Here is a 14,339-nt window from a genome sequence, read left to right as displayed (position 1 = left end):
CTGTCCGTCACACCTCATTCACTGCACTCAGAGGGACCAGTCTCCTCCTGGTCTTTGGGCTGCCCACTCATGCCTCAGGACCTTTGCACGTATTTTCTCTCTGCTTAGAATCACTTGTCCCAAATTCTCGCAGGGCTCCTCTCTCCTTTCTTTCTGGCCCCTGCTCAAGGCCACCTCCCCAGACAGGCTGCCCCTGAGCACCCGTATGGAATCGTCACTCCCCTTGCCCCTGCTCTGCTTCTCTCCATGACACCTGGAATCACCCTCCTTGCCCCCCACCCCCACCCCCCCATCAGGTGCCCAATCACCCTGTCTTCCCTGCTGGAACGTGAGGGCTGGGAGCGCAGGGCTGGTCTCCCTCACTGCCTAGAACACGGCCTGACACGAGGTAGAGGTGGGATAAAAATGGTTACATAAAAGAACACGTGGAAATAACACCTCTAACCAGGTGAAGAAGTTCCCAGCTCCCTGATCTGGTTCAACTTCATCGTCTGGCAGAGGAGGAAGCTGGGGCCACAGAGGGGCACGCAGTGGGGCGCCCGGTCGAGGTGTGGGCTCGGGCCCCGCACCTTCCGCGTCCACCTGCCAGGACAGAGCCTTCTGCCCCGCCTCCACTCTCTACCCCTTGGCCCCGCCCATCCCCACCCCTCTCCGGCAGGTCCCCGCCCCCTGCCCCGCCCCGCCCCGCCCCCTCTCACGCCCCGCCCTGCCCCACCGGGCCCCACCTGGGCCTGGGATTCGGGGTCTGCGCCCAGGCGGGCTTGCAGCTTCCGCACCATCACCTGCCGCTTCCACTCTGGGATGGGTCGGCCGCGCTCGTCCTGCGTGGGCACCAGCCAATCGAGGTCGCCCGAGGGCAGCCTGTCCAGGTGCAGCGCGGCCAGGCAATCTGGGGCGTCCCCCGCCGCCATCTCCTCTCCCTGTGCAGACTCGGGTGGGTCACTCAAGTCCCTGAGGGGACCTCTCCCCCTGCCCCGGGACCGGTGGGGAGGGCCACATGGGGTGAGCAAGGCCCAGGGAGGAGGGGGTGGGGACAGGCCAGAGAAGGGTGGGGAGACCCAGCCTGGAAAGCGTTGGCTTCTGAGGGCAGGGACCCCTGGTGTTCTGTGGGATCCAGGTATGTGAGTGGGGCGATCTCTGACTGAGAGAAGCAACCCCGAGATCCTTCCCTTGTTCTATATATGGCACAAGAGGTTGCCATGTGGATGGGCAAACTCATTTGGAGAGCAGTTACATAGGGAAAGTCTGGTGGCCAACTCTGAACTGCAGGACTTGTCAGAGCCTTTAAAATGCTGTGTGCCCTATAACTCTCCAAGAGGGACAGCACCATGCAGCATTTCCCAAACTTGCACCGGACATCTCAGGGGCTGAGAGTTCCTGGCACCCTTTCAAGGAAGGGGTGGGTTGGATTTATAAAGGCCTCAGGCCCAGAAAAAAAAGGAGAGAGAGGAGCTGGCCTCCTCCAGTGGGTCCTGGGCTGGGTGGGAGCCCCTGAGGAGGAGGGCAGTAGACTCCAGGCCCACCCCCCCACCCCCATGGACAACTGCATCTCTGCCCCGGAAGTGACCTGGCTGGGCCACACAGAATACTGATGAGAGAGGCCAGGTGAGCTTGGGGGGTTGGCTGGGGGGCCTTGGGAGAGGGACGAGGAGGCAGGAGGCGTACCGTGGGGACGGCGGTGGCGTCGGTGGTGACCCTTGGGGGCGCTGCGCAGGTTATCTGCTCCCTCGGCAGAGGTGGGTCATGCTGGTCAGGCCAGGCTGGGCTGGGAGACTCTACTGCGGGGGGAAGGGAAGCAGAGTCAGGGGCTTCCCGAGAAGGCAGGGGTGGGGGGTAGAGAACCCTGGATCTAGGGCAGAGCTAGTACTCCTGAAGGACTACTAGACTTGCAGCCAAAGTTGCAGCCAGCCCTCAACAAAGCGCCCGGGGACCCGGGGTGCTGGACCTCTGCGGGCACCTGTGGGGCTTTCCAAGCCTGGCCAGTTGGAGAACCTGAATTTTAGCCCCTCACCCGCCCCTGGAAGGAGCCGGGGAGGGCACAGGGTGGTCTGGGGACCTAAGGCAGCCCCTCCCAAAGCATGCCAACACGCACACCAGGGCCACACCCTGAGCGAGAAACAGGTCCTGCACCACACACACACACACACACACACACGCACACACACGCACACACTCCTCCGTGGGACTGTATAACCACAGCCCACTCCACGAAATGGTGCTAACCCTCACAAATGTGGGGCCTGCTGAGATTTTTCGTGTTCCATTTCAATTTTTTTTAATGTATATTTATTTTTGAGAGAGAGAGAGAGAGCATAACCAGAGGAAAGGCAGAGAGGGAGACACACGTCCGAAGCAGGCTCCAGGCTCTGAGCTGTCAAGCTGTCAGCTTGAACCCACAGACTGTGAGATCGTGACCTGAGCTGAAGTCAGGCGCTTAACCGACTGAGCTACCCAGGCGCCCCTCCGTTTCAATTTTTGGTAGAACGGCCCTAATTCCCTAACAGTCAGCGGCCTGCCCCTGCCAGTCCGTGGACATCCCACCGGCCGGGGGCTCCAACCAACAGCAGCAGATCCAGAAGCGGCCTGGGTCCCAGTGACCTGACCTTTGAGATTTACCTCTCTCCGGACAAGCCAAGGCCCAGGGAGGGAATGAGGCTGCCCAAGGTCACACAGGCAGGACGTCCAGGCCCTGGGGGCTCAGAGCTCACAGAGGGACCCCGGAGGGCTGCGCAGGGGGCCAGTTAATTGCAAGTGTCCATTATGGAAAATGTTGATCCTCCCTTTAAAGAAGCAACCCAGACAGTAATGGAAATTTGGGAGAAGCTGGGGGCTGGGTGGTGGGAGGGATGACCCCAACTGTGTCCTGAAGGTCTTGTGGGCCCGGCTGCCTGGAGTCCACTGCCCTCCCAGCCCCCCCCCCCACAAAGGACCTCAGAGGCGGGGCCAGCAACGCCCACTCCCCCGCGCCTATGGTCCAGGCCAGTCTCCCCTGGAGACGTGTACTCACAGGTGGGGCTCCTGAAACCCGAGCCCCTCATTCCATCCTCCGGGGTGCGCCTGGCAGCTGACAGTGGAGGAGGGGGAAACGGTGGTGGCGGTGGCGTCATCAGGAGCGGCACCTGGGGGTGGACACGGACCTGGTCAGCAGGAGGCCCCAGTGAGCCCTGGCTTGGGCCGCCGCATGACTGGTGGGGTGGAGGGGGCATCCGGCAGGCTGGCCGTGGCCCAGTCTCCCTGGCGGGGGAGGAGGGCATGTGTATCTCGGAACGGGGCTTGGAGAGGGTGAAGTGCGCAGGAGTGAGGTTCTGTCCTCCCGTGTCTGCCCACCCCTCCATGCCTGGTGACCAGGACTCCTCACGCTCCCCATGTACCTGTCTCAGTGCCGTCACTCATCGTGCCCCCGCATGTGGCCACCACCACCGGCAGGTGAGCCCCCCCATCTAAAGGCCTGGCTCAGCCTTTCTCTGGAACCAGCTTAACGCGGCAGCTCCAGGTGCTGGGTCAGGGCCAGGTGTCCAGCCTGTGCTTACCTCTCTCTGGCCTTGTGAGACATGCGTGCACACACCTGCACCCGTGCACATGTGCACACACTCACACATGCGTGTGTATCCATGCGCACGCACACACGCACGTACACATATATATGCGCGCCCCCACATACACGCTCATGCACACGCAACCCCCCTGCCTGACCGTCCCGGACTTCCGTGCTGAGACAAAGTGCCTCGAGGGCACCCCCTTCTGATAGGAGAGCAGAGTCCCCGCCAACGGGCACAGAGGGAAACCACGAGGCACTTAGAACACTTCTCAGAGCCACAAGCAGGGGCTGTGGGGCTGTGGCCTCACCTCAGAGCAGTGGTGTAGGGCCCAGGCCACCCCCTCCCCAAGGCCACCTGGAAGCAGAGATCACCGAGTTCAGCTCCATGGAGCTTGGTGGTTGGGGAAACCCAGGCTCGGCACTGCAGGGGCACCCCAAACTCACCCCCATAGCCTGCCCCATGTCCAGGGCAAGGCACAGAGCTGCCTCTGGCCATGTCCCCCGCCCCCAGCACTGACAGGTGGCAGCCAGAAAGAGCCTTTGACCTGGAGCTCTCTCCCCAGCTCAGGCCTGAGCAGCCTCAGCTTTTGGGACCGACTGACGGAAGCCAAGACTTCTGGGCCAGCTGACTAGCCAGCAGGAGACAGGGGGCGTGCAGGCCACTCTAACAGCACAGGGGTGCCAGCAGGGGGACAGTGCTCACCTTCTTGCCCCCTGCGTGTTCCTCCTTCGGCAGCAGAGAAATCACTTTTTGGTTTAAAGATGAAAGTTGAAGTCCGGCCGACGCCGTCTCTTGGACGGCAGACCTCGGGGCCCTGGGCAGCGTCACGGAGGCCCTTCTGACACCTGATTGCCCCAGCTCGTGTCTCCAGCCAGTCGGACCACAGCCTCACCCCCCTCAGCACCCCACCCTGGCCGTCAGACTGAAGCTCCTCACCCCTCCTTCCGCGGGCAGCAGAGGCTGGACACGCCTCCAGGTTGGGGCTGCAGAGAGCCCCGAGCAGGACAGAGGACATGGTTCAAAACAGCCCCACGTGGGATGTGTGGCCTGTGGCCGGAGGGTGTCTGGAGGGTGTGGCCCATGTCGCAGCGCCGTTTGATGCTCTGCTGTCTCTGTCTTAAAATCCTTAATCATTTTGGGGGCGCCTGGGGGGCTCATTCGGCTGAGTGTCCAACTTCGGCTGCGGTCATGATCTCACGGTCTGTGGGTAAAGCCCCACCTCGGGCTCTGTGCCGACAGCTCGGAGCCCGGAGCCTACTTCAGATTCTGTGTCTCCCTCTCTCTCTGCCCCCCGCCCCTGCTCATTCTCTGTCTCTCAAAAATAAACGTTAAGAAATTTGTTTAAATAAAAAAATAAATTTCTTAATCATTTTTGAATAAGCAGCCCCAAATTCATCGTGCGCTGGCCCTGCATGTGATACAGCTGGTCCTGCTGGCCAAACCCCTGGGTCACTCTGAGTGTCCCCTTGCTCACATCCTGATCCCACCTCCCTCCGAGGAGGCACTGACTGACCTCAGCTCGGCGGTGCCCTCAGGAGAACCCCTGACCCGCACCCGAGTGTCTCCAGACTCTCCATTGCTCTCCTGTCCAGGCCCCGCGGCCCACTGTGGCCACTGGAAAGGGACACAGCCTGAAACCCCGTCTGCCCAGCCACCACGCACCTCACACCTCACACCTCAGTCCTCGCGGGAATCCGTGTGGAGATCCCGGGAGCCCCGGTGGGCTGGGGTGTGTCCGCCGGCCCCCGGCCCGGGAGGACCCGCAGAGACGGGCTGGGCTGTGCACGGGAAGCTGCAGCCGTCCTGGGGCTGTCAGGACCTGTGGCAGCTGCCGCCCCGGGGAGAGCAGGAGGTGTGGCATTAATATTTGAAGGCGGAGGTATCCGGTGGCCAGGCGGGCTTGGGGTGGCTGTGGGGTCCCTTACCATGCAGCGGGCGGGACTGAGATCCCTGGGTCAGACAGAGGGATCCTCTGGTACAGAACCACTCTCCCACAGCCCCCCGGGGAACAGACGAGGAGACAGGATCAGAGAGGGCAAGGGGCTTCCTCGAGGCCCCAGAGCTGGGATGCGGGAGAGCTGGGATCAGAATCTTATTTGAGCCCCTAGTCCTTGCTCCGGGAGGCCCTCGGATCACTGCTCCTTTGGTCCAGGGGCATGAGCAGTAGAGGAGGAGGCAGATGGGTGGGCCTCGGGGGGGGGGTGGGGGGGCTGGCGCCAGCTGGGTCTCTCGCACTCCTTCCACGGATGCAAGTTCTGGCTGCATTTCTAGGGACAGACCCAGAGGAACCTTGTTGCTCCCAAATCAAATGGGGGTCCCCCAGGCGCCACCATCCTTCCCCCACCTCCTGTGTGCCCAGTAGCCATCTGGGCCCATATCACATCACACCGGGACCCAACAAAACATGATGCTTGCTCTCTGCAAGGTGCATTGGACCCGGGTCTCTTGTGCCGTCTTCCAGCATCCACGACACAGACGTTTGCTGGCTCACGACCTTCAAGCAGGGTTGAGTCAGACCCCAGACCCTGTGGCACAGCTAGAGAGCCTGGCCCTGTGGTCTGACGGAGGACAGCTGAGCCCCGGGGGCGCCCGCACCACAGGGTCCCCCTGCTGCCCGGGCCCCTGCCCCGCCAGGACTCCCCCTGCTTCCTGCCCCTGCCTGGGAGGCCTTGGCCCCTCCGCTCTCAGGGGCGGGGGGCACAAATCTCCCCACCCCCTGGAGGACTGCGGACTCAGCTCGGGCCACAGTGGCCTCTCAGGCAGGGGGAGACAAAAGAGGCCGGCAGTTGGTTTGAGGCCCAGGGAAATGGACTTGGGCCCCAGAGTGGCACCTACAGCCTGGGAGACCTCGGGGCTGAATACTGCTCTACCCCTCACCAATGAGAAGCGCTGGGGAGCCACTCCCTGGGCCTCGGTTTCCTCGCCTGTAAGTCAGGAAGATGAGGAGTTACGGGGGGCGCCTGGCAGGACCCGGCACCGGTAGGGCTCGGACCTGATCCCCGTGGTTACCCTGGAGAGGCGCTCACCCCGAGTTCTAACCGGGTCCGCTGTGCAGCTTCCCAGGTGGCGGGAAAACCGGCATCCCGACTAACCGAAGCTGCCCGGAGCCGAAGGAGCACAGATACTGGGTCCCGACCTCTGTGTCCTGCTGGCAGGACACCACTGCCCCCGAACCGGGCAACTGGCCGGAGGCCGGCAGACATCTGGGCCTGGGCTGGCGCCCTTCCCGCGGCCTGCTGTCTTTTCCTGTTTTCGGTGAGATTTGAGCAATGCTGTGCCCGCCATGCATTATACATAGAGGACAGCTGTGGCGAGCAGGGTTACAGGCCTGTAATGCCACCCGGGCGGAGAAAATCATGACCCACAGATGGGTGCCGGACACCGGTCACCATGGCTGAGATTCAGTTACTGGCCGCACAGCCAAGCCCCACCTCTCCCTGGAGAGGAGGCTGTCTGAGGGAGTCCCTTGCCCTCTCTGGGCCTCAGTTTCCCCAGCCGAAAGGAGAGGGTCCTAGAGTCCTTCTGGACTTAGGGGAGGGACTTAGCCCCCACTGGGCATCTCCTCTGCCTTCACAAGGCTCTTCAACCCTGTTTCACAGATGGGAAAACTGAGGCTCGGAGATGCTCAGAACTCGCCAGTGCTACCCAGCCAGAAGGAGCCACCCCAACCCCGGAGGGAGGGAGTTCAGGGCTGGGGGTGAACAGGACAGTCCGGATGCTCTGGAAGGTGCTAAGGGGCTCGCCCCTCCCCTCCTGGAGGGCGGTGCTCGCCCCCTGAGGCCACTGTTCATCAGTGCCACCACCTGACCAGGACTTCACTCACACCCGGCCCTGCAGCTGCCGCCCCTGGAGCCCCTGCCCCACCCAGGTCAGAGAGGCCCAACCCCTCACTGTGCAGAGCGGTGCCTGAGAGCCAGGGGGGCAGACAGACCTGGCCCAGGCTGAGGTGGGGCCTGGCCTCCCTGCCTCCACCACCAGCCCGGTCTTGTCCCCCGGGCCACGTCTCTGGAGACCCACGACCTCCCCGGGGCCAGCGCAGGCTGTCCTGTGGTGTGGAAGATGACAGCTTTTGCCTCTCCTGAGCCCAGCACAGGGAGAGGCCGGCACGGCCACCTGTGGATATTGCGTTTCCATCAATATTGCATTAGGCGCACAGCCCCCACTCCCGGGCCCCGGGGCTCACAGCTGACACCCTGCCCTCCCGTGGGGCCAAGCCTGCGAACGCGAGGCAGGCGGCCTGGGAAGGGGGACATGCCAGCCACAGGCGAGGGACTGGCCTGCCACCCTGGGCGCTCAGCGAGGCAGAAGGGAGGCTCCGGTCCTCACCCCGAGTCCCACACGGGCTCCCCCAGCTCCCCGCAGACACAGCAGTGAGCCCGGGGTTGGGGGGCCACACGGTCGGCCCAGACTGGTTGGGGGAGAACCAAGAGACCAGAATTCTGTCTCGAATCCTATGGTGATACCTGGGAGACGGCCAGGGCAGCAAAACCCCCCAGCAGCTTGGGACGGGCCGGTTCTCTACGGCCCGGGGAGTCAGGAGACACCAGAACCCCCGGCCCCCAAAAGAGCTGGGCAAAGAGGCCAGGGGTCCTGGCAGGTGTGCTGGCACCTGGGGATGGAAAGCTGAGGTCAGGGTCGCTGCCCCGACAGGCTGGGGACGGGCCGGGGACCCCACCCTGAGGCCAGGCGGGACCTGCTCCCCGGCAGCTGAGCAGCGCCCACCCCACCTCCTGATCTCACCTTCCAGGTTGGCCCCAGGAACCACACAGGGACCACACAGGGGCTGCGAGGGTCCCTGAGGGCCGGGACACTCCTGGCTTGTGGCCTGGGAAGCTCCGCCCACTACACCGGGAACCTGCCGAGCCCGACCAACTCCTCGAACCCGAGCCCAAAGGCAACATACATACATCATTCCGCAAATAAATTACTTCAAGCAGTAAGTTCTCGTTTCTCAAACCACAACAGCAGGGCACTGACATGTGCCCCAGGGCACCCGAACCGCTGCCCCAAACCGCAGCGAGCCTGGGTGTGGGTTTCAGGTGGCGGTGACAAGAGGCTCCTGGCAGGGGCCGGGTGAGGACTGTCCCACAGGCCCAGGGCCAGGGAGGCCTGCAGCTCTGCCTCAGTTGGTCCCGGATGCTCCTGAGGGAAAAAGAGGCACAGCAGCAGTGCCACAGGGAGACCTGACTTTGGGGGGCGGGGGCAGCCTCCCCGGTGGACCTCAGGCTCTCACCCGGAAATGGGGCCAGGTGGTCCCAGGGACACCTTCCGAAAGGGTGGCCACTAAAGGAAAGTGGCAAGAGCTGTGGCAGGTGGGGACTAATCTGTCAGAGCACCTGCCTTGGGCCTGGAAGGGGGGAGGGATGGGCGGGAGGGACCCGGGTACCAGGCTCCATGCGGACCACACCGCTGACCCCAAGCCACCTGTGTGCCCGGCCCCACCCACTCTTCATTCAGCGTGAGCTTGTGGTGGCCTGCCATGTGCGGGGGGCTGGCCCAGCAGGATGCGTGGGATCCTTGTCCCACAGATGGGGAAATGGCTCGGCGGGGTGTGGAGCCACGAGGGCCACACCGAGATGGGGGCACGGGGCTGGGACCTGCTGCCTTCTGCCTTCAGGACGGCCATGGGGCTGGCACCTCACCAAGGACCCAGGGCCCTGCTCCTGCCCCAGGGTATCCTCAGTCTGACAACGTCACCCCACAGGAGTCCCGGCCAAGGTCCAGCCACAAGCCCAGCCCTGGTCTCGGCCATAGCCCTGGCCCCTGTCCCGACCCGTCACAGCCCCGGTGGGAGCCCCAGTCATGGCCCCTGTCACAGCCCTGTCATGGCCTTTATCACGGCTCCTGTCACGGCCCCAGTCACAGCCCTGTCATGACCCCAGTCATGGTCCTTATCACAGCGCCGGTCACAGCCCCAGTCCCAACCTCTCTCGCGCCCCTGCCATGATCCCTGCCATGGCCCATCACGGCCCCTGCCACAGCCCTGTCACAGCTCCATCACGGGCCCGTCACAGCCCTTGTGGCTGCCCGGCCCCGGCCCTGGCCCCCGGCCAGCTGACTTGCGGCGCTGGCTCGCTCCCGGCCAGGCCCCTTCTCCTGGGAACAGCATGGCGTCCGCAATGAGCTTTGTCTCTAACTCGGCCATCAGGGCGGCAGGAGTCCCGTCACCCCGGCCCCCGGGGACGGACGGGGACCGTGGAGCTTACCGGCCGGGCGGCCTCCTGCAGGAAGCGGGCGCAGTCCCGGTGTCCGTGGTAGTCTGCCAGGTCGGCTGCCGTGCACCCATCTTTGTCCCGCAGGGAGGGGTCCACGTGGTGGGAGACCAGCGTCTGGCAGCACTGCAGGGAGGGGGCACACGAGCGACCGCTGGGCTACCCGCCTGCGCCCACGGCGCTCACCAGGTGCGACAGAGAGAGGGCACTGTGCCCGCCCCATCTCACAGGTGGTAAACTGAGGCCGCCGACAGCCGAGGGACTTGCCCGAGGCCCTGCCGCCATTCACTGCAAGGACAGGGCTTGAACCCCCGCACCCCACCAGGCAGCAGCACGCCCTCGTCCCAGACAGAAACCGAGGCACCCGCAGTAAGGAACTGGCCGAGGGCTCAGCCGGTGAACAGGCGGTACGTAGTCCGTGCCCCGGGCTCTAAATGCAGAACCGGTGTCCGTTTCCACAGCAGCGCTCAGAGGTGTGTATCATTCTCATGCTTAGAAACAGGAAAACGGAATGATGGCCGATTACTGCCGGATTCGTGAACAGGGGTGGGGGATTCCAGAATGACCGAGGTTTAAGTCTGCAAATCTGCGAGGTGGCTGTGCCAGCCGCGGAACAGGCGGGTGGATGGATCCCATCAGGGAGCAGAGAAACGAGTCCCCAAGGACAATGTAAAACACGGACTAAGTGTAGAAGCCGCCTTCCTAAAGCATCACGTGGGTAACTAGGAACCAGGCAGGCTCAGGAGCCAGGGAATATCCGGAGGGATGAACCCACCACTCAGAGCTGTCTTTGCCCCTGGGCGCCTGGGGGGGCTCAGTCAGTTAAGCACGGACTCTTGTTTTTGGCTCAGGTCATGATCTCACGGTGCATGAGTTTGAGCCCTGCACCGGGCTCCATGCTGTCAGTGTGGAGCCTGCTTGGGATTCTCTCTCTCTCCCTCTCCCTCTGGCCCTCCTCCACTTGTACTCTCTCTCTCAAAACAAATAAGTAAACTTTAAAATGAAAAAAAGAACTGTTTTTGCCCTAAGAGCATGCTGACACAGGAGAAACGGTTATCTTTGGCAGCCTCGTGGGACTAGGGAGACCAGCCAAAGCTCACAGTCTTCCAAAGATGAGGGCTTGACCCTCATAGAAGAGGTAAACCAGAAGTCAGCCAGCCCTCTGCTTCCCATCACTTGGTGGTCCAAGGAACCTTGAGCCTGGAATGTGGCCCGAGATCCTGGGCTTACAATTCCCATGTGTGTCCAACAGGCAGAGGGAAGTAAGATATCACCCAAGGCCTCACATGACTCCTACGAATTATTTTTCAAATATAAGTTCCAGCATACAGTCAGACAAGATCAGGAGCACAAAGAAATAAGACACCAGAACCAGAACTAGAAGATCCAACCGGCAAGGAGATAGACCCACAAAGACCTGGGAACCCAATAGATAGAACACAACTGTGCTTCCTAAATCAAGCTTGAAAATGTAGGCATGGAATTATAAACTAGGAAAAGTGATATGGTAGATTTGAGAAATGAGTATCAGTAGGTCAGGAACATGGAAACAATAACCAAGTTAAAAATCAAAGCTGTAGGATTAGTAAACAGAAAATTGGGCAGACGCAGCACAGACAGACAAAAAGATGTGAACAAAAACACCAGCAGACATAAGAAGGCCTAAAATATGTGTGGGGCACCTGAGTGGCTCAGTTGGTCGAGCGTCTGACTCTTGGTTTTGGCTCAAGTCATGATCTCACAGTTTGTGACTTTGATCCCTGCAATGGCCTTCATGCTGACGGCATGGAGCCTGCTTGGGATCCTCTCCCCCTCTCTCTCTGCCCTTCCCCTGCTCTCTCGCTCTCTCTCTCAAAATGAATAAATAAACCTTAAAATTTTTTGAATAAATAAAATATGTGTAATAATAATCCCAGAAAGAGATGAGAAAGAGAATGGGTGCACAAGTCACTGAAGGGATAATGGCTGGGAATTTTACGGGACTTTTGGAAGCACCAAAGCACAAATTCAAGACGCTCAAGCAATCCCAAGTGAGAGAAATAAAAAGCATTCCAACTCAGGTCATAGTGAAATTGCAGAAAACCAAAGACAAAGTGAAAAACCTTAAAAGTGACAAGAGAAAGAATGATTATCTTCAAAACCATGGACCCTCTCAGCTGACTTCTTTGTAGAAACCACAGGCAATGAATGAATGACATTTTCAAAGCAGTGAAAGAAATAAGCTGAAACGACGAAGCTACAATTCTATACCCAGCAAAACTATTCTTCAATACTGACAATGGGATAAAGATGTTTCCAGGCAAACAAACAAAACAAAACTAAGAATTGGCCTGCAACAAACCCACACTAACAGAACATCTGAGGCATCGGCTTCAGACTGAGGGAAAGGGATCCTATATGGAAGGCTGGAGAAGCCAGAAAGAATGAAGATGACAAAATGGTAAATTTGTGGATAACTTTAAGCCTTTATTCCTTGACTGAATGGAAAACAATAATGTCAGACAGTTTTTTTTTTAAACTGCAGAAAGAGAACACGTTAAAAATGGTGACCCCATTGCATTCTAGCCTCATCGACACCCTGCAAACTTTCTTGCTCCCTTCCTTCTTGATACTGGCCTCTAGGCTGTACCTTGAAAAGCTCAAGTCCATCCACAGGGAGCTGGGGGTTGCCAGGGACCATCATGCTCACCATGTGGAGAAGGCTTTGCCCAAGAGATGGGGAGGCAAGTCCTTCCCACATGCCTCATGGCACCAGGCACCATTCTGGAGTGACACGTGGACCATTGATTCAGTGCCAATGTCACCCTGTGAAGTTTGTTACTGTGCCTGCCATTACACAAGAGGACATGAAGCACGGAGAAGGACAAGAAGCCTCCCCAAGGTCGTACAGCTGGATTCACAGTAATGGCACTAAGACCCCACGATCTTCATAGGCACCCTAGACAGAGGAGCATCACAGGACAGTGCAGGGCTGGAAGAGACCTCGAGGAGAAGTTAGCCCAGAGTCCCCCATGCCATCAGTCCCAATGCCCCCTTTTTATTACAAATATTTTCTGATACCCCATTCACTATTATAACATGAACTCTAAATATAATGCAATTTGCTTGCACATGTAATAATTATTATACATTTTTGAAAAATTTTTAATGTTTATTTATTTTAGAGAGAGACAGCACAAGCAGGGAAGGGGCAGAGAGAGAGGGAGACACAGAACCCGAAGCAGGCTCCAGACTCTGAGCTGTCAGCACAGAGCCCGACATGGGGCTGGAACCCAGGAACCATGAGATCATGACCTGAGCCAAAGTTGGCTGCTCAACCGACTGAGCCACCCAGGCGCCCCTAATAATTACTATATTTATATTTTATAAGTATTTATTAATAATCATTACTGACATTCTATTAGTAATAATTAATATATATTTTAAGAATTGCTACTACACTCTAATATACAGGAGAAAAGAAAAATAATTTATAATTTAAAAGACATGAATTTTACTGTGTGAATGTTTGGGCACGAATGCACCGAAGACAAAGTCTGATGTCAGTATCGTGAAAAATTGAGAAAAGCATTGAAATGGACAAAACAGATTCCTGAGTGTCCTGCTTAGGACAGTCTGGTGGTTATTTCTGCCTTTCATTCACTGCCTTAGAGCCAACTACTCTGCAAGCTGTAAAAAAAAAAAAAAAAAAAAAAGTTCATATTATAAATGACTCTTGTCCAGAGAAAGGCAAAACACAAAATGTGTCCGGTGGAACGCAGCTATTTCCCTGTCCATACTGACTGGTTTTGCATCTGTCTATTTGTAAATTCACTCCATCATTCCTTACCCGTGAAACGTTTGTTTATTACTGGCTGTATGAATTACTTGTTTTCTCATTAATTAACGAGTTAAGTACACATCTTCGAAATTTTATAGTTGAATGAGCACCACGATTACAGGCATTTTAAAAACCATCCTCCGGGGCGCCTGGGTGGCGCAGTCGGTTAAGCGTCCGACTTCAGCCAGGTCACGATCTCGCGGTCCGTGAGTTCGAGCCCCGCGTCGGGCTCTGGGCTGATGGCTCAGAGCCTGGAGCCTGTTTCCAATTCTGTGTCTCCCTCTCTCTCTGCCCCTCCCCCATTCATGCTCTGTCTCTCTCTGTCCCAAAAATAAATAAACGTTGAAAAAAAAAATTTTTTTAAAAACCATCCTCCGATGTACCCACATGTAGAATAACTGATCTTACAGTTACACTTCAAACTGCGGAGACTCAAACATCAGTGATGCCATGTTTGCAGACAGTGAGTAGTTCTTACTAAAGTGCTAAATAAGACAAAATACTATCTGCCCTCAACACACACAGTGGGACCATTCTTGGAAAGGTCTTATGTGTACTAAAACTATGAGAAATGTTGGGGTGTGTGTGTATTTAGATTCTGAGCTTAGGTAATTACATATATTTGAGCTGGGTTCAAAGCCCAAGTAATTATAAACAGGTTTGCCACCTACATGCATGTCAGAGCCATTGGGGAATTGTGTGGGGCGTGAGACCTTCTGTCATTTTGTGCAGGACTGCCCGGTGAATGGCAGGTCCCCTAGGGTCCCC

At 58.3% G+C, this 14,339-nt stretch overlaps 1 protein-coding gene across 1 annotated transcript in view; it reads right to left on the bottom strand.

Moving 5' to 3' along the window:
- The window catches only part of ESPNL (espin like), a 29,179-nt gene that overhangs the window by 3,894 nt on the left and 10,946 nt on the right, over nt 1–14,339 (bottom strand). Inside the window, exons 5-8 of the mRNA XM_045481929.1 lie at nt 9,746–9,877; nt 3,008–3,119; nt 1,666–1,778; nt 726–920 (exon numbers count right to left, since the gene is read on the bottom strand). Of these exons, the coding sequence (XP_045337885.1) occupies nt 726–920; nt 1,666–1,778; nt 3,008–3,119; nt 9,746–9,877 (552 nt within the window). The remainder of the gene's footprint in view (nt 1–725; nt 921–1,665; nt 1,779–3,007; nt 3,120–9,745; nt 9,878–14,339) is intronic.

This window comes from Leopardus geoffroyi, chromosome C1 (assembly GCF_018350155.1).
Source record: "Leopardus geoffroyi isolate Oge1 chromosome C1, O.geoffroyi_Oge1_pat1.0, whole genome shotgun sequence".
NCBI classification, from domain to species: domain Eukaryota; kingdom Metazoa; phylum Chordata; class Mammalia; order Carnivora; family Felidae; genus Leopardus; species Leopardus geoffroyi.
The sequence above is the reverse complement of the archived record's forward strand: the minus strand, read 5'-3'. Positions and strand labels throughout refer to the sequence as shown.